Source organism: Populus trichocarpa, chromosome 2 (genome assembly GCF_000002775.5).
Source record: "Populus trichocarpa isolate Nisqually-1 chromosome 2, P.trichocarpa_v4.1, whole genome shotgun sequence".
Taxonomy (NCBI): Eukaryota; Viridiplantae; Streptophyta; class Magnoliopsida; order Malpighiales; family Salicaceae; genus Populus; species Populus trichocarpa.
In genome coordinates, this window is record NC_037286.2 from 19,566,525 (window position 1) to 19,586,444 (window position 19,920).

A 19,920-nucleotide genomic window follows, 5' to 3' on the forward strand; every position below is an offset into this window, starting at 1 on the left:
CCCTCAAATAATAAAGTCTACAACCAAGTCCTAATATTTATTGCTATTAATTCATTTAATTTAATATTAGGAGTATGCATTACGTTGTAAAGTTCATATTCCGAATATTAATTAAAAAAATTAATTTTATGATATTTTTTGAAATTTTGATCAAATATAATAGATAGTCATAAATTAGTTACGATCTTCATTTTTGTATTTTTTAAAAACACGATAAAAAAAATGCAATTTTTTATTTTTTATAAAAATATGCATAAAGAAATTTTAGAATTTATATGTATGCATACAAATAAAACATATTTTTTGTGTTTTTGAAATGAAAAAAGTTTTGAATTTTTTAAAATTTCAGAAAAAAAAACACATATTTTTAATATCAAGTTTGTAGCTTATAATACAAGTCTACAGCCTAATATTAAGTGAAATTCTTTGAAAAAAAAAAAGGATATATTTTTATATTTTTAAAATAAAGAATTTATTTTTTAATTTTTTAATTTTTTTTTCAAAATTTCAGAGAAAAAAATATATTTTTAAAACATGTATTGGGTAAAATTATTGAAAAATACGTGAGGGATCCACAAATAATTTTAAATATTCCTTGAATTTTTTAAAAAAAATTTAAAATTATTTAGAGCCTGTTTAGCTAGACATTAAAATAAAAACAAACTGATGCTAAAAAAAGGGCTAGTAAAGCGTGTTTGTCAAATACGTTCTTAGCCTAAAACTACAGTTATAAAAATATTTTATGATCGGGAAATATGCAGGAAAAAAAAAATTTTCTTTTTGCATAAATAGGACATACCAAAATTGCCTTTTAAGTCTAGATTGGGCTTAGCCCAACAATATAAATTGCGCTTATTGGATCCAAAGTCCGAGCCCGCACATACAGATTATGCATACCAACTTGATTTAGTGAGGTCAGTAGACTATTTAAAGGCTTCTTTATGAAACTCGTCCCAGCCACACCGGCTGGGCTAAGCAGGAGGCCTAGCCTCATTTCTTCACTAACCCGGCCCGATGGACATTATCTTGCAAAATTTGAATGCATGCATTCATGTTTTCACCTACTGCACTGCACACACTTCTTCTTTTTTCTCTTAATCATTACACAGCACACACACCTACATGTATAAGCTTATCACATGAGGAAGCAAGAGAAGAAGAAGGACATTACCTGGCCTAGGCGTGAAGGTTTGATGGCAATGATGGTTCAACCGAGAGGGGCTGCTATTGAAGTTGCTAATGCAGTCTTTGAACCAAGAAAACAATAACTTGGGGAGCTTCACTGGTCTAGAAACTTTGAGGGTTGACAAGGTTCTGGTGTGGTGCTGCCAGAGTCACTGGTGATCCACGGTGGAGCTACTAGCGAGAGGAGAACAAGGGTGGAAGTTTGCAGTGAAGTTATGGTGATGGGGATGGATCACGATGGTAGTATGGGGTATGGTTTCTAGTTTAACCTATTTGCAAGGGAAAGGGTTGTTTGGTTTTATTTTTCTTCTTCTGGTGCAAGGACGGGGTAGCTTTTTTTTCTCTCCCCTTTTCTCCCTCTCTTTTGCTTCGGTTTTCATCCTCTTTTATCACTTGAATTTCACCCTCATTTATACGAGGTGAAGGAGATGCTTGGATCCTTTCCAAACTTGAATCATGACCATTGACTCGCCTAGAAATTGATCACAAGCATTAGCTTATGCCAACAACCTGGTATTGTCCAAAGCAGGTTGTTGAGGCTAGCTGGGTAAACGGTTTTAGCCACTTATTGCAGCGGCTACAGGGCTACAAACTGGTAGGGACAAGGCTAAAGAGGTGGTACAATGTCAAGGTACGGGGTGGTGTGTTTTTTTATCTTGTTTAGTATGGGGATGAGAGAGGAAAAATGCTTGAAAAGTAGCATCACAAGTAGGTTTCTCGGGTTCTTTTTAAAAAAGATATAAACAGTTTCAGATAATATGTTGCCTTGCTTTTATTTATTTTATTTTTATTTTATGTTGACTAAAATAACTTTTTTTTGAACTAAAACATGTTGATTTGATCAAAATGCATCTTTACATTTAAATAAAATAGCCTCTTCTTGGCTATTTCAAATTGAATTAGGTCCTAAACTTTTTTTATTTATTTCAACCCTCAATCTTTAAATTTGCTAAATTGAGTTCTAAATTGAATTTTAATTTTATGAATTAATTCAATTTTACCCTTGTGAGGTTTTATAAAGACCCTTTCATTTAGCGTATTTTTCAACTTGATCCTTGATCTTGGATATTTTTAATATCATCCTCAATTAACATTCAAACTTGTAATTTCTTCAATCTCACCGCTATTTTCAACTACATTTGATCCCTAAATTCATCTGTCTTTTGACAAAATACTACCAGAAATTCGCTTAATACCAACAGAATTTCCGACGGAATAATTCCGTCGGCAATTTGAGGTCGCCATTACCGACATAATTTAATCTGTCGATAAGGTCATCAGCATATACCGACAGAAACAATTCGTCGGTATTTATCGATGGAATGTTGAGAATTAAAAAAAAAAGGGTGGTTCGCTGACGTGGAGGTTATTGCGGGTATTTTGTACCGACGGAATCACTGAGGGATTCAAAAAAGTCAGCTTTGTACGGCGACGAGACCGGTTCACCGATGAACATGCCGACGGAATCACCGAGGGATTCAAAACATCAACTTCGTACGGTGACGAGACCGGTTCACCGATGAAAAATGCCGACAGAATCACTAAGGGATTCAAAACGGCAGCTCCGTACGGTGACGAGACCGATTCACCAATGAAAAATGCCGACGGAATCACCGAGGGATTCAAAACGGCAGCTCCGTATGGTGACGTGTCCTATTTACCGTCAGAATAGCCGACGGAATCACGGACAGAATAGGCCGTCGGTGAATCCGTCGGCAAAAGTTAATATATCCCCTCTCACTCGACTCTATCCTCCCCTATTTCTCCTTCTTCTTCCTCATCTCAACTCTCCCCAACTGCAAACAACCAGCCCCCCTCTCAGAAAACATCTCCCTCTTCTCAGCACAATAAGTCATATATCTTAAAGTCTTCTTGTCACAGTATCCGTGTTCTGATTTACCTATGGATTTTTATCAGTTTTTGTAAGTAATTTTATCTTTTTAAATTTTAACATTTAAATATCATGGTTTTTATTGTTTTTTTAGTATATGTATTTTGTTAGTAGATGTACATGTTTTATTGTTATTTCTCAAACAAACTTGTAGTATATGAATGTATAATTTTATACTTGTTATGGTTTGTTTTAGATTTTGTAAGATTGTATTTTTTTGTAAATTGTTGAAACTTTATTGAATTACCGAATTACATGTGTTGTTTTGAAATAATTAATCGCTTGTTTAATGGGTCCGTTTTAATTTTTATCATCAATGGTATTGCGGAGTTGTAATTTTTGTAAATTGATATATATGTATTAATTTGTATGGACGTTAATGATAATTGATAATGAATATTTAATATTTATGAGAAGTTGTAATTGGTTTGTTGGAAAATCTCGAGGTAAACTAATTTTTTTGCAAATTTATTTACCTAACATAGTTAATTAATACATGTTGTCATCATAATTTTATAGATATTCGATAGAAGTCATGGATGATCGTTCATGGATGTATCAAGATTCACCCCAAGGATTGTGGAGGATGGATTATTATAACGGGATCCAGGGTTTTATTAATTTTGCAACATCTATTCCCAGAAATTTTACTGGAGGCGGTATTAGGTGTCCATGCAGGAAGTGTCAAAATAAAAAGTATCTGCATCCAGATGTTGTAACGATACATCTTCCACACAAAGGGTTTATGGAGAATTACCAGTATTGGTATGCACACGGAGAAGTATTTGTTAGTAAGAGGAGAATGGAAGAAATAGTGGTTGGGTCAACTTCTAGTGCTAGCAACGTGCATGAAGCAGCAAATGACAACATTAATCCTTACAGGAATATGGTTATGGATGCAATGAGAATGAATCAAGGTAATGTCAGTCAATGTCCAATTGTAGAAGAAGAACCTAATGCAGATGCAACTAGGTTTTTTGATTTGTTGAAAGATTCTGACGAACTATTATGGGATGGCTGCACGAACCATAGTAAATTATCGGTCGTAGCATAAGTGTTCACCATCAAGTCAGATCACGGGTTAAGTGAGGCTGGGTATGACAATATTATTGAATGGGCGAGAAGCATTTTACCTGAAGGGAACAGGCTGAAAGAGAACTTTTATGCTGCGAAGTCCATGATGAAACCCCTTGGTTTAGGATACCAGAAAATTAACATGTGCCCTAACTTCTGCATGTTATACTACCTTGAAAATACTGAGATGACCGAGTGCATGACATGCGGACATTCCCGTTACAAACCCAGAACTGGTAGGGGAAAGACTCTAGTGGCATATAAAAAACTTGATACTTCCCAATCACATCTAGACTGCAGAGGTTATTCATGTCACCAAGAACTGCTGAGAACATGACATGGCACCAATCACATGATACGGTTGATGGAGTGATGGTGCATCCTTCTGACGGTGAAGCGTGGAAACACTTTAATAGTGTGTATCCTCACTTTTCAACTGAATCAAGGAACGTGCGTCTTGGGTTGTGTACAGACGGATTCAACCCATTCGGGTCATTTGCTGCTCCTTATTCTTGTTAGCCGGTCATACTGACAGTTTATAACTTGCCACTGGGATGTGTATGAGGTCAGAGTTCATGTTTTTATCTATGGTCATACCAGGTCCGAGCAATTCGGGTTGGAATATAGATGTTTGTCTTCATCCATTGATTGATGAGTTGACGCAGTTGTGGTCCTCTAGAGCTTTGACTTATGACATCTCGAGGAAACAGAATTTTGTTATGAGAGCGGCTTTGATGTGGACTATCAATGATTTTCCAGCTTATGGAATGCTTTCTGGTTAGAGCACGCATAAGAAATTAGCATGTCCATACTGCATGGAAAACAACAAGGCATTCACGCTAAGAAACGGAGGTAAAGTTTTTTTTTTTACTGTCACCGTCGTTTCTTGCCACATAATCACAGGTATAGAAAGAACAGAAAAGATTTCTTTGTTGGCAGAGTTGAAAAGGATGTTGCACCCCCGCGTCTTTCTGGTGAAGAATTGCATGATGTTGTAAAATTATACGGTGACATTGTCTTTGGTCTCCAATCAGGTAAGCAGAAGTTGTCTGGTTTTGGTTTGACCCATAATTGGGTAAAGCGAAGTATCTTTTGGGAGCTTCCTTATTGGAAGACCAATCTTCTCCGCCATAACCTTGACGTCATGCACATTGAAAAGAACGTGTTTGAGAACATTTTCAACACCGTCATGGATGTGAAGGGGAAGACAAAGGACAACATCAAGGCTAGATTGGATGTAGCTTTGTTCTGTAACCGTCAAAATATGAAGTTGATTCGTGATGAGTCACGGGTTGCAAAACCAAGAGCAAGCTTCGTGTTAGAGAAAAACGCACGACTACTAGTCTACAAATAGCTTAAGAGTCTACGTTTTATGGATGGACATGCCTCGAACATATCAAGGCTGGTTAATATAGAGGAATGCAGATTGTATGGAATGAAGAGTCATGACTGCCATGTGTTTATGCAAACACTCATCCCAGTAGCTTTTCGTGATTTGTTGCCAAAGGGGATATAGGATGCACTCACGGAGATCAGTCATTTCTTTAGAGATTTATGCTCCAGCAAGTTGAATGTTGATCATATTGAGAGGCTTGAAACGAATATCGTCGAGACACTATGCAAACTTGAGATGATATTCCCTCCATCATTTTTTAACTCAATGGAGCATCTCCCCATACATCTACCGTTCGAGGCAAAAGTTGGAGGACCGGTCTAGTATAGATGTATGTACCCATTCGAACGGTTAGATATTACAGTTGCAATGTAATTCATACATAAAAGTATTTTCTTTGTTTTTCTTCATTGAAAATACTTGATTAATTCAATGCAGGTACTTGTTCAATCTTAAGAAAAAGGTTAAGAACAAGGCGCATGTTGAGGCTTCGATATGTGAGGCCTATATTGTTAAGGAGATCTCAACATTTATCTCGTACTATTTCAAACCTCATCTGAGAACGAGAATCAATCGCGTTCCACGGCATGATGATGGCGGTGAAGTGTCTTCCAGTGGGAACTTGTCAATATTCTCCAATCCTGGACGACCCACACCTAAAAATGCCATAAGAGGAAGATATTTGTCAGAAATAGAGTTTAAACAAGCACACAATTATGTTCTATTTAACTGTGATCAGTTGAGACCTTTTATTCAGTAAGTGTATATATGTGTAATACTAATTAAACTTTGTCAATAATATATTGTTAATTAGATATTGTAATATAATACACTCATTACCACTTGCAGGGAACATCGACAATATTTGATGTCCAATAACTCACAGCTGACTGAATCCCAGATCTTTCTATTACAAGATGAACAATTTGCCACATGGTTCAGAACACATGTAAGCACTATCACAAACTCATTCTCACTTGCAAAATTATTGTATGCTTGTCATTACGTGATTCTCATTTACTGTTCATTGTTGTACATTATATACAAGGTTTATCAAATGAGAAGGGGTGCTGCTAAGTCATTATCTTCACTAAGCCTGGGCCCTGAAAGAAAAGTTAAGTGCTACAACCGGTATTTTGTCAATGGATATGTTTTCCATACTGAAGAATACGGGCATGGTAGAAAGACATACAACAGCGATGTTTGTGTTAAGGGATCGACTAGTAGTGAGTTAGAAGTTGACTACTATGATAGATTAGAAGAGGTCGTCAAACTGCAATATCATAGCTAGCAGAATAGAGTGTTTTTATTCAAATGCTATTGGTATGACACGACTGACAGAGAAATCAGAGTTGATCCGCACTATGGTCTAGTCGAAATCAACTCAAAAGCTAGACTCCGCAACGTAAACGATGTCTTTGTTTTCACAAAGCAATGTCAACAAGTTTATTACACATACACGCCTTCTTTTAGAAAGGATCGATCAAGAGTGGATTGGGTGTCTGTTTTAAAAACGAAACCCAAGGGTCGTGTCGAGCTTGTTCAGGATGAGAACGAAGACACAAGTGTACGAGATGAAGTCTTTCAAGTTAGTGAGTTGGTTGAACCATATCGAGTTGGTCCTTCAGTTAACTTGGAAGAAAATTCAAATTTTCGTGTTTTCGATGATAGTCTTGTTGATGTTGACGCAGAGGAGTTGAATGTTGTTTTGAGCTCTAGCGGACAAGCAAATGTCGATGAAGATGATGACCATATTGAAGATTGCGATGAAGGTGATGACTATTCAATTGATGACGAAGAAGAAGAAAATTCTGACTAACTATCAGAATGAAGCCCTGTGTAAAACCCTTTTTTCATGTAATATAGATTATGAATGATATATTTTGTAACACGAAATATGTATTGTTTACGCACTGTTGTTATTGTTTTGTGCGATGGACAGTTTATCATTTAAGTGTTTGCAGGAACGTAAATATCCAATACAAATATAATTTTTCTTGTACACTTACCGACGTCCATACCGACGAAATAAAGTCCATCGGCATTTCACAGAGAGTTTAAAAATAATTACTTGAAATACCACAATTACCGACGTGCATAAGGGTCGTCGGCATTTCATAGAGAGTTCGAAAATAATCACTTGAAATGCCACAATACCGACGAATTTACCGACGGAATAAAAACCGTCGGTCATTTGTCGGCGGATAATATTACCGACCAAATCACCGACGGACTGTGCGGATTCCAAAGGGCGATGCATTAAATGCATCTCTGACCGCGTGAGTTTACCGACGGAATTACCGACGGACATCGAAAAATATGGAGGGTAATTAAAAATGTTGGTGCGAAATTCAAAAATTACCAATGGATTTTTGAAATGTCACCGACAGACTAAATTAAAATAATATTTTTTTTAATATCTGTCGGAGAATCCGTCGGTAAAACTGCCCTACAAATCACAGCGTCCGCCCCTTCAGTTCATTTTTTCATCTCTTCCGTTCTTCACCTTCAATTTCGATTTGTTTCCTCTCATTTCTCCAAGGTTTCACCTACAATCTCTAGCAAATGTTCTTGTGAATCTTCATCAGATTAAAAGGTATGTGTTTCCTCTATTTCATTTTACTTTAAGGGTTTTTATTTTGTTTTAGCTATTTTTTTTATGTTTTTTGTTTTGGTGTATTTTTGTAATGTAGATAAAGTCTTGAAATCAATACATTATTAAGGTATGCATGTTTCATTCCTAAATTCTATAGTTTTTTTTTTAATTTATTGAATATATTTTATTGTTGTATTGGTATAATTATTGAATAATTTGTTGAATTGTAATTGTTAATATTGAATTTATCTTAGAATAAGTAATTGAATATGTTGTAATAATTAGTAATTTTACTACATTATTGCATGATTTGTGTTTAATTATTTGCATTAATTTTAATTGTTAGTCTAGAGTTTTTGTTGAATTTATTGAATATTTTTTATTGTTTGTATTTATATAATGATTGAATAATTTGTTGAATTGTAATTGTTAATGTTGAATTTACCTTAGAATAAGTAATTGAATATGTTGGAATAATTAGTAATTTTACTACATTATTGCATGATTTTTGTTTAATTATTTGCATTAATTTTAATTGTTAATCTAGAGTTTTTTTTAATTTATTGAATATTTTTTATTGTTTGTATTTATATAATGATTGAATATGTTGTTAATGTTGAATTTACCTTGTAATTAGTATGAATGTTATATGTATAGATGTTATGTTATATACAATATTAGTATAGATGCAGTCAATTGGTTGTGGCTTTTGTCAATATTTGCAGGTTTGTGGATTTGGTAGTATCCAGTATAGGGGAGGTGTTGTCGATTTTTTTTTAACATTCGAAGTTAATTATATAATTATTCGTATACAATTGTGTAAATGCGTAGAACGAAAACTAGAGCTGGTCGCTCACGTATGGTCGTAGCTAGTTCTTCTAGCAACGAGGATGACGTATCCTTAAGTGCCTCTCAAGAAGAGGCACCTACGCCACCTGCACCGTCAACCGATGCTGCCTCTTCCAACGCGGGTTCACAGCGCAGAAGTGGCGTGTCTTCGCAACGGAATCAGTTCACCCACAAGTACGAGGCACAATGGAAGGACGACCTTTCAATGTAAGTTTGTTAAGGTTTTAGTTTTTTCTTTTAAATTATAAAATAATTTATGAACAACTAATCAATATTTCATGAATTTAATTTATTTTCAGGTTCACAAACATTGAGGCCGCCCGAGTAATATCATCGGCATTTAAATCATCGATGAAGATTCTATTATTTCAATGGAGTTAGTTATCCAGACATCCTGAATGGATAACTCAAATCGATGCATGGTTTAGCAGATTTGAGGTTGGTGTTAATTTCTAATTTCTAGCTTATATCTAATAATTTATTAATATAATTGTAACTAAATTATTATTTTTATTTATCTAATTATTTATACACAACACAAATTCACCTGGGACAGGGCGCATGACAAAGTTGTGAGGAGGGTGTGGGAAAATCATGCGGCAACTAGGTAACATCGAAAACAATACAAGATTTTTTAGAAAAAAAATTTATGTTTCAACTTCTAATTTCTCGCTATGGAAGTAGGTTGCGTGATTTTTTGTATGAATCACAAAAAAGGCAAAAAAACCGCGAGAGATAGGGGTCTCCAAGGCTGGAACGACGTGGCGGTTTGGAGAGATTTCAAACTGATATACATCCCAGAAGATATATGGCCGCACTATCTTGAGTATGTGACGTCTGAGCGGTTCACACGACGCTCACAGTCCGGTGCTGGCAACCAGAATCGGCCAATTCATGGCTCAGTGACAACGCACACCGGCGGCTCTGTTCCGTTTGCTGCACATGCGAAACGGATGTTAAGATTAATTTAAAAGAAATATATCGTTAGATTAATTTGTTGTTAATTAATCTTTTTTCATTATAGGCTACGTCTCTTGGACGTGAGCCGAGCCCGATGGAGCTGTTTGTGGAGACGCACGTGCGAAGTCAAGACTGCCAAAAGGGGGCGCAACAGTTCGTTGACAACCGTGCTCAATACTTTGTGGTATGTTTGTTCAACCATTTTATTTTATAAGTTATTATTTTTATTGAATTGAATATGATGATTACTTTTTTTATTTTCAGGAGACCTATAATAGCCGGTTGAGGGAGAGATATGGGGACGATCCTTTGACCCTTCCAGAATTCAATCCGGATTTGTGGATGGAGGTTGGATCGTCTGGTGGACCCGATAAAAATCGGGTTTACGGGCTCTCCAACACTATAGCCGAGAACTTGCGGGCGGCCCGTAGTGTTTCAACCGTTGGGAGCTCCTAATCAGTATCGAGCACCCAATCTAAGGAGTTCGTGGCCTTGCAGCAACACACGGCTCAGCTCACCGAAAAATACGACCACCTATCAGCGGAGCATGCACAACTCAAAGTGGAGCATGCACAACAAAAAGCGGAGGATGCACAACGGTATGCACAACTCAAAGCGGAGCATGCACAACAAAAAGCGGAGGATGCACAACGGTATGCACAACTCAAAGCGGAGCATGCACAACAAAAAGCGGAGGATGCACAACGGTATGCACAACTCAAAGCGGAGCATGCACAACGTTATGCACAACAAAAAGCGGAGCATGACCAGCTTCGTGAATTTGTCATGAACATGGCATCACAGAGTGGTGATACATGTGCGCCTACTTCTTTTTGGCCGTATAACAACCAGCCTCCTCCTCCTCCTCCAGCTCCACCATTATGTTAATTTGTAATGAATATTATTTAACTTTAATAGTTAATTTAAAATTTTTTTAAAACACATTCAGTTTGTAATGAATATTATTTAATTTTATTTCTTTTGTTTTTTATGTTTAATAAAAAATTTATTTGCATAATTGGTTTTTTATTACCATTAATTTATATAATTTTATATTATGTATTCTAAATATTTTTTTAAAAACATATTTAAAAATAATCATAGAGGGTTTTACCGACGGAATATATCCGTCGGCATTTGATAGTTGCTGCCACAGTCACCGATGAATTTACAGACGGATATATTCGTTCGGTATTAAAGACTCACCAACAACTTTACCGACGGACTTAATCCGTCAGTATTTTACAGTGCGTGCCACAACGACCAACGAATTTACAGACGGATATCTTCGGTCGGTATTCCAAACATTCACCGACAATTTTACCGACGGTTTTAAACCATCGGTATGTCACACTATCACCGACGGGCTAAAATCCGTCGGTATATTTCAAGCGGGAAACTTTTTTTTCACGCAATTTCCGTCTGTAAAACCATCGGCAAATTGTTTTTTATTTTTCCGACCGATATAGCGACGAAATATGGTATTACCGACGAAAGGAAAGCCAACGGACATATTCCGTCGGTGATGACGTCGGTAAATAAATTACCGATGAAAGCTTAATCACTTACTGACGGAATATTTTCGTCGGTAAAACTGTTAAATCTTGTAGTGAAAGGTTATTGGTCTTAAATTTCTTCAATTTAACCCTTAATTGACCCTCAAACTCTTATTTTCTTGCAATTTTACCCTTGATTTCATCCAATTGAGTTTTTAAAAAATAAATTTGGTCCTCAAAAATTTTGATCTTCTCAATTAAGCCTGGATTAGACTTAATAAGTTTTTTGGTCCTTGTACTTAATTAATTTTTTTAATTTGGCCTAAATTAATTCTTAAACTTAATTAAACATTTGATTAGGCTTGTGATTAAATTAAATTAGCCTATTAAAAATCTAATTAAGTCTTCACACTTAATTTTTATGCAAATTCATTCGATATTCACTAAAGTCATTGTTTTTCACATTTAGGTCTTTCAAGGATGCAATTGAGCTTTCAATTTCACTTTTAAATCCCTCTTTAGCCTGTCTTTGCCAATCAAGTTACTGGTCCTCTTTTATTTTTCATTTTTTTATTTAAAAGTAAAAGGATGATTTTGAGGGAAACCTAAAATTAAGTTATGATAAAATGCCAACAAAATAAAGATGACATTTAGAAGCATTATTTATGAAATACATTTGTTGTTTAATATAAATCCATTTTAAGATCCAAATTTTAAATTTGTTTGAAAACTCATTCCATTTATCCCAAAAGCATTTTTTAATAACACCTACCTAATTCAAATGTTTTTGTTGATTGAAATTAATTTCTTAAAGTTATTTATCAATTAGAATGAAGAAATCAATAAAAATGCTAGATATTAAAAATTTGCACTTCTAGAAACTAAAATATTAGGAATCATCATAAATTTTTCCAGATGTTGATGTTTTAATTATGATGTCTTTTATTAATTAATATATTAGTATATTTATCTTAAACTTTCTCGATAATTTAACTAAATAATTAATCCATCATTTCTTTTTTCATGTAGCATCATTTAAAAAAAATTACAAGCAAAAGGAACACTTGATATTATTCACACACTCCTCACAAATTTAATACTAAAATTTTAGATCAATTAATTATTATTTTTTTTGGCAAAGTGATGGGCCTGACATGCCAAAATACTGAGCCTAAGTGATGAAGGTAAGAAAATACCTAATTAAGCGCGTGTGTGTGTGTGTAGAGAAAGAGAGGGAGAGACCACTATGTAGCAAAGAAGAAGGAAAAGAAAATAGGGATAAAAGGAAGGAAAAGCATGAAAATCAAGGAGAAGAAGAAAGAAAATAAAAGAAGGAAGAGAAAAGAGAGGCTCGAATAGGCCTAACTCGACCAACCAAGCTAAAAAGGGAAAAAAGAGAGGAAAAGATAAGTAGAGAAAGAGAAAGAAGAGGAGGACGCCCAACCAAGCCTAATGTATTTGGCCCAATTAGGTCTAGCAAAAGTGAAGAAAAGAGAAAGGCCTAACTAGGCAGAAAAGAAGAAAAGAAAAGAAAAGGAAGAGAAAAGGAAGGAGAGGTGGCGCAAAAATTAAAGAAGAGAATGAGAGAAAGAAAAGAAAAAAGAAATGAGGTGTCAAAGCTCCATCATGTATTTAACAATAATATACGCCATACAAGAAGGTTGGATACCTAGACAAAGCCAACACAGAAAGACCATCATTGGGTGCTAGAAGCGACCACCACTTGGTTAGAAGACGATGGGCTTATGCACGCATCAGCACCTGTTGTACACTCACCAACTCATTCCCCAAATGTGACCTAATAAAGGCTCAACTTAGGAGAAAAGAAAAGAAGGAAATGAAAGAAAAGAAAAGAAGAGAGAGAGAGAGAGAGAGAGAGAGAGAGAGAGAGGAACATCTTCATTAAGCCTAATAAGGGCCCAACTGAGGAGAGGAAGAAAAGGGAAAAGAAAAAGAAAGAAGATGGCCCAATCTGGACCAATAATCTTGTCCTAGTCATGCCCATCAAGATGAGAAGGGGAGCATAAGAAAAAACAAAGAGACATAGAGAAAAGGTGGTTAACCCAAACTAGCAAGTACATTAATCATTTTCGTATTAGCAACTCTCAAATTAGATGTGATATGTCAAATGAGGTTCAAGGCATGTCCAATACACCACCACCATCCTGAATTGTTCTTTATATAAGTTATTAGTATGGTGTATGCTTGAATTTCCTTCTTTATAAATTATCAATGTGGCACCTACCTAAATGTCTTGTCTCACAAGATGGGCACCTCCATGAATAAATTCTTTTACAGGTTAATTGTTTGGTTATTCATGATAAAGCAATTATTCTTTATGATTATTCTATGAGTATGATGCATAGGATATTTACAATCCAACTCACCACAAGGTAAATTCATGTGATCCAAGGGTATATAAATATCAATCAGGTATCGGACACAAGATAATAGATCCAGACATATAGCTCATGTAATGACACAACACACATTCTCTTTTTTTTTTCTTCTCCATACATTATTTTTCTACCATGCTTTACTAACTTGGGTATCAAAAAATCTTTTATTCTATATAGAGGACTTGTTTTGCAAGAAAATACGAAGCACAACCCATCTCAACTCTTTAAAAAAAAATTGAGCATATTAAATAGCCATCAAAAGGCCTAAATTCAGTTAAAGTATTTTCGACTTCATCAATAAGAAAAACTAAAATCTTAAAAATACAATACAAAAACCAAATTTTTACTTTTCTATTAGAAATCATTATCCTTTTCATTTTATTTTATTTTTGGATGATGTAAAGTTGTTATCCATCTTTACATGGTTTTCTTATAAGGTGTGTGTGTGTGTGTGTGTGTGTAGAGAGAGAGAGAGAGAGAGAGAGCATGTATGTATACATTGATCAGTATGGAATTCATACTCTATGGACATAACTCATGTCCCTATACTTGAAATTACATTCAGAGGAGAAACAAACTCAAAACCATTATAGGCCTCAAAGCTTACCTAAATATCCAATAAACAAATAAAACTCATATTCATATGGTTTTTTATTCAAAACCTAGTATAGCACATGGCTCTTTTAAAATAAGGATCATTGATTTAGGCTTCTAGAAACCTTGATGGCCCAACAAAGTCCAAAGCACCCACTTTTAAATTAGACTCGATGTGTTCATAGAACCTAACATGACAACACCCCCCAAATAAAAGGCTTATTAAGATCTCATGGACTAACCGAACTCTAGACAAGGCTAATACACCCAAGACTGATTACTACACTTGAATGCACAATCCTTTAGTCAAACATGGTTTTTACTCTCCACCAACCACAATAAAAAAAAATATGTACATGTATTAAACGAGGATACGCTCTTTGATTATGTATTCCTAGAGGTTGGTCAAATTATTATCATTAGCAATTTATAACCTATAAAATATATAACTATGATAGATTTTGTAGTGATCCATTGTCACTTTAAACTTTTATCTCCAAGTAGTACATAGTATACATGGCAAGTTCATTGATCATCATACTATTGCATCAATAGACACATCCACATGAGTTCAAAAAGCTATATAAATAGCTATATAAATAGTCTTGAACTCCAAAATAAAACGACTTTATTTTTTTCTTCTTACTTAAATTTGAATATTCTCTGCAACCAAACATGCATATACACAACCTCACAAGGCTTTCATCTCTTACCTAAACTGATTTGGGCATCGGAAGATTCCCAACCCTTTAAAGGAACTTGATTAGTAGGTGCCCCGGTTATCCAAGCTCAACCTTTTACGCTTTCCAAACCACAACAATTTTGGAAAGAACATAATTTTTAGAAGAATTTATTGGCGCCCAGTTCTTGCTGGGCATGGAGACAAATGAAATTATAAACAAAGAGTGGGGTAGTATTTTCTTGTGGTATAATTCAACAATCCATCTCATAACTCGCCGACGAATTAGATGAATCTTCACACTTGGCCGAATTCGCATGAGAATAAATAGAAGTTAATTAGGAGCCTCACTTGATTCGGTCATAATAGTAACAAATAATAAAACCCAAGTAGTGATCTGCATGAGCATAATTATTGACTTGCACAGTCGCTCTATCGTGGTCTGAATGTGGCCTTGGGTGGAAAAGCAAGCACACAGGATACACACACACACACACACAAAAGCATGCTTTGATTTACATCATTAAATTGAAGTGATAGTAGTTGATATGAATAGAGTATGAAAATAAATAAAAAGGGGGGGTCAAGGCAATGGTGGACGCGCAAACCGCAACCAATGACTCACCACTCACCAACAATAGATTATTATAGACTAATGCCCAACCGACCAAAACAAATTAAGGATTTTGTCCATAATCATGATTAAACAAAACCCAAGTTGATGTCAATGTCTCTGCCTTGTCGTATTAGAGAATAATTTCAAACATAAACAGCTAATTTATAATGGACAGTCCATAAAAAGACAATGGACAACCAATGCTAATCTGAGCAACTAAAGCGGAAAAAATATATATATGCGGGGAAATTTTGGTGGGATTGACAGAAGCAACTATGAGCTTATTATATTTTCAAAGCAAAGGCACAGAAAGTCAATTAAAGACAGGGTTCTGTGTCCTTATCCAAGCTTTAGCTTGTTTCTACCATTGAAATTTTAAAGCAGTCCGCAGCAGCTGAATTTTTATTATTATTATTATTTTCAAGAGAAATGAGTGTAAAGACCAAAGAGGGCTTCGAGAGTGGTGTTTTCTCTTTCTTTCTCTCTTTCCTCTTTTTTTTTTAATACATTGTTGGAAGTGGTCCCTCGTAATACATCCAAAATTTCCAACCACTGGTAGATGAGTTTCCTCCTGTCAAACGAAAGCTAAATTCCTGTTTTTTTCTGGCTTACTATCCCAAGTTCCAAACGAAGCCCAACCACAATGTGCCATCAGGAGCTGACAAGAAATAATCAAGTTTTGACGTCGAAAAGTTGCGATATCCAATATCCATGATTTAGACCTTATGTCCAATCACTGCATTTGCCCAAAATTTCGATACCCTTTTTGGTGGACGGGGTTTTGTGCCACGCCATTGCCACACGCCCTTGTTTGCCAATTTTTCAAGGTGATTTGGTTGAGGGAGCAGATTTCTTTTTCTCGCTGTGACAAGTAAAATTGTGGATTAAAATCCTTGATGGGATACAAAGAAAGTGGAGGTTGATTTGCGTTGGTCAATGGTGATTTATTTTCTTTTATTTTTTTGACAACAATGATAATTAGCAAAGGTCCCTACAAAATCTGCACTGACATCGGATCTAAGTTGTTCTATTCTCATATGTTCAACAAATTGCCAAGGCTGGACGCTCGAGTAGCGAAAGCAAGGATGAGCAACAAGATTGATAGATGGATGGATAGATAGATAGGTAAAAAATAAAATGCAAGCAGACATTTTGTAAAATATATAATTCTAGAAGACGTGCGTAACATACAAGTTCTTAACAAGATGGATATGTTCAAGTCTATGTTCAGAAATTAGTGCTTATATGATATAATAAATTGCTAAAACAATTTCATCAACCACCAAACATTACCCCCATGCTTGCTTCTACCTCCCCTAGTACTGTGGCTGGAAGCTGATCGGGGTAAGTTTAGAATTCGGTGGTTCAGCTGATTCATGTAAACAAAGTTCAAATCCTCTAAACCGCCGAAACTGGCCCTCTTGAATACCTTGCTTTTATGCATCCAGATAGAAGACATAAGCAGTACTCTCTCCAGACCAAGGGCAACTGGTTCACGAAGATACAGAACTCATGTCACCACCACCAAGTGGTAACATGATAAGGAGTAATGCTACACAATATTCTTATGACTACACGCCATCAATGGAAGAAGGGGTAAAAAAGATACAACCCAAGCGAAAAGTCAAGGTTCTGTTATGTATGGCTGCCTGCAGGTAAGGTTACGAAGTCTATTAACAGTTAGAATTCACAAACTTTTTTATCTCCTCCATGAGACAATAGAAGTGATCATTATTTGGCAGGAAGTAGAACCCTATTGTGGCCTGTTTTAGATAGAGAAGTTTCACTTCATGGCCAGCTCTCTGGAGTCCTTCAACATATGCCAATTGCCAGTCTTGAACGAGATCGAAACCAGCCACAACAACTAGACTTTTAGGGAACTCCAGTCCTTCAAGCTTTTTCCCCCTTGGACCAAATATATTACATGCTGGATGGTCCCTATCTTCTCCTTCAGGTAGATATGCTCTCCAATACCAGTCGCGGTCTTGAATTGTAACAAAGTACTTGCCATCTAATATCTTCTCTGATTCTGTTCTCTGTTGACCACCAAACATTGGGTGAAGAAGAATATTACCCAACACATCGATTTCTTCCTCCGCCGCTCTCGCGGCAACATGGTGAGCTATATTACCACCTGAACTATCGCCAGCCAAATAGACATGAACCTTAGAATCCTTTCCACTTTGAAGCCAAGTTCTAGATTTAACCCACTTAAGAGCCGTCCAGCCATCATCATACGCGCAAGGGTATCGATACTCAGGTGATCGACGATAATTAACAGACACCACAACAGCCTTGCAAGCGCTGACAAGGCGGCGACAAAAGGTGTCATAAATAGCACTATTAGCAGAGGAATGAGTAAAGCTTCCACCGTGGAAGAAGATTATGACTGGAACAACCTCCGTAGTGTTCAAGGGCTTTTCAAGTTCTACAATGCCCCATTGCGCCTCACTTTCAGGGGCAGGTTGGTAAACCCGGTTAAGGAGGCCCGTGGTTCTGTCAACATGATCAAAGGAGAAAACCCCATCAACTGGGATGGTGTTGGCCTGGACCTTTCGTTCAAGGAACTCTGCCAATTCGCGGTTAAAGGTCCCATCCGGGCGGCGAAGGAGATTATATGCAAGCTTGAAATTGGAAATGAGGACCCATGTGTTTAGCGGAACAACCCTCTGCAAGAAGCAAGAAGAAAATAGGATTTTAAGGAATTAGACGTTTTCTTATATAGAAAAACTAAAGGTTTACACGATCTTTGACCTTGGATTGATTGAGAGCCAAGCCAGTCATATATGTACATCTTAGATATTAGAGAACGCGTCAGGTTTTTCTTACAGGTAGAAGTAGTTGAATACTGGTGATGGTAAATAAATCATGTGAAGGAAACTAGACAGATTAGAGCTTAAATGAAAGTTTTTTCCAAGAATCTTCAAAATTAAACTTTTGTCAAAAGACACCGTCGAAATAATTAATGCTGAAAATTAAGAACTTGATGAACTACTGAATCAGATGGGAAGAAATTGCAGCAGCAGCAAAATTAGCTCTTAAAATGACTCCAACCGAAGTCAAATTCTTCATCTTCCAATTTGAAAATCAAAATAAACCATGAAGAAGAAGGAGAAGAATCATTAATTTAAGCTCCAAAAATCTTCATTAGAGCAATGATAAATACTGAAAAGAAGGTGATTTAAATGAAAGAAAGAAGGGAAAAGGAAAAGGAATGGTGAAGAAATGAAGAGAGCACCTTGGATTCATTTAGGTTGACTTCATTGCTACCAGCCATGAGGGAATGAAGTGAAAAGATATCAAGACGATAAAACCCAGAAGCTAAAAACACTTGAAAGAAACCAAACTCTTCATTGTTTCATTTCTTTCACTAGAAACACTTGAATTCTTCTGTCTCTCTCTCTCTCTCTCTCTCTCTCTCTCATTCCTCTTATTGTTACTATATATATACAGCTGCAGCTTATATTAGGGAACAAAGAGACTGACTTTGTGTAAGAGAGAGAGCGGGGGAGACGTATATCTTCTTCTCGGGAGAGAGGGTCAAAGGGACAAGCAAAACTAAAAGAGCGACGGAGGTGCACGGAGACGAAAGAGACGACAAAGCGGGCGGCCGAATTAAACTGTTAACGTGGGTCCTCCCATCTCTCATCTCTCCCTTTGTTACTCTTTATATAAAAATACTACTCCTGTTCACTACATGCTGTGCTTGTTCTTTCTTGCTTTCGTGTTTATATATATATATATATATATATATATATATATATATATATCCTTCTTTCTTATTTCCATTTCTTGACTATGGGGTGGTTTACATGTTTGAAAGTTGAAACTATGGCTATTGCCAGTCTATGACGAGTTGTTTGGCCTCTTTTGCTTCCTTACACGATAAGTTAAACACCATTTGCTAATAAAAATAAATGAATCAATCCAACAAATGTCATTTTTTATAATTTTATGGGCATATTTTTCTTATTTCATTGTATTTTAAAATTAGCCTTTGTGTGATTACATTAAATTGTTTCTCAATTAAATTTTAAACATATTTGTGTGTTTGAATTGTTGTATTCAAAAAACTTTTGACAACCCTTTTTAAATTTGGCCTTTTAATAAACTCATAAGCCAAGCAGCTTCCTAAATTTTTACCATGAACAGTTTACAATTTTAGTGTGAAGTTTTTTTTTATAATTA

The 19,920-nt window shown here is 35.8% G+C and overlaps 1 protein-coding gene across 1 annotated transcript; it reads right to left on the reverse strand.

The window, feature by feature from the left end:
- Window positions 1–16,882: 16,882 nt before the first annotated feature.
- LOC7458234 (gibberellin receptor GID1B) lies at window positions 16,883–19,400 on the reverse strand. The gene is made up of 2 exons (XM_002302777.4): window positions 18,971–19,400; window positions 16,883–18,401 (listed from the first exon to the last, which is right to left on the reverse strand). The coding sequence occupies exons 1-2, from the start codon at window positions 19,007–19,009 to the stop codon at window positions 17,406–17,408; spliced, it is 1,035 nt and encodes a 344-aa protein (XP_002302813.1). The 5' UTR covers window positions 19,010–19,400; the 3' UTR covers window positions 16,883–17,405.
- Window positions 19,401–19,920: the final 520 nt, after the last annotated feature.

Coding starts and splice junctions, on each gene's coding strand:
- LOC7458234 (XM_002302777.4), bottom strand. CDS start 19,009: ATGGCTGGTAGCAATGAAGTCAACCTAAATGAATCCAAG. Junction 18,402..18,970: donor TCAACCTAAATGAATCCAAG/GTGCTCTCTTCA, acceptor TGCTTCTTGCAG/AGGGTTGTTCCGCTAAACAC.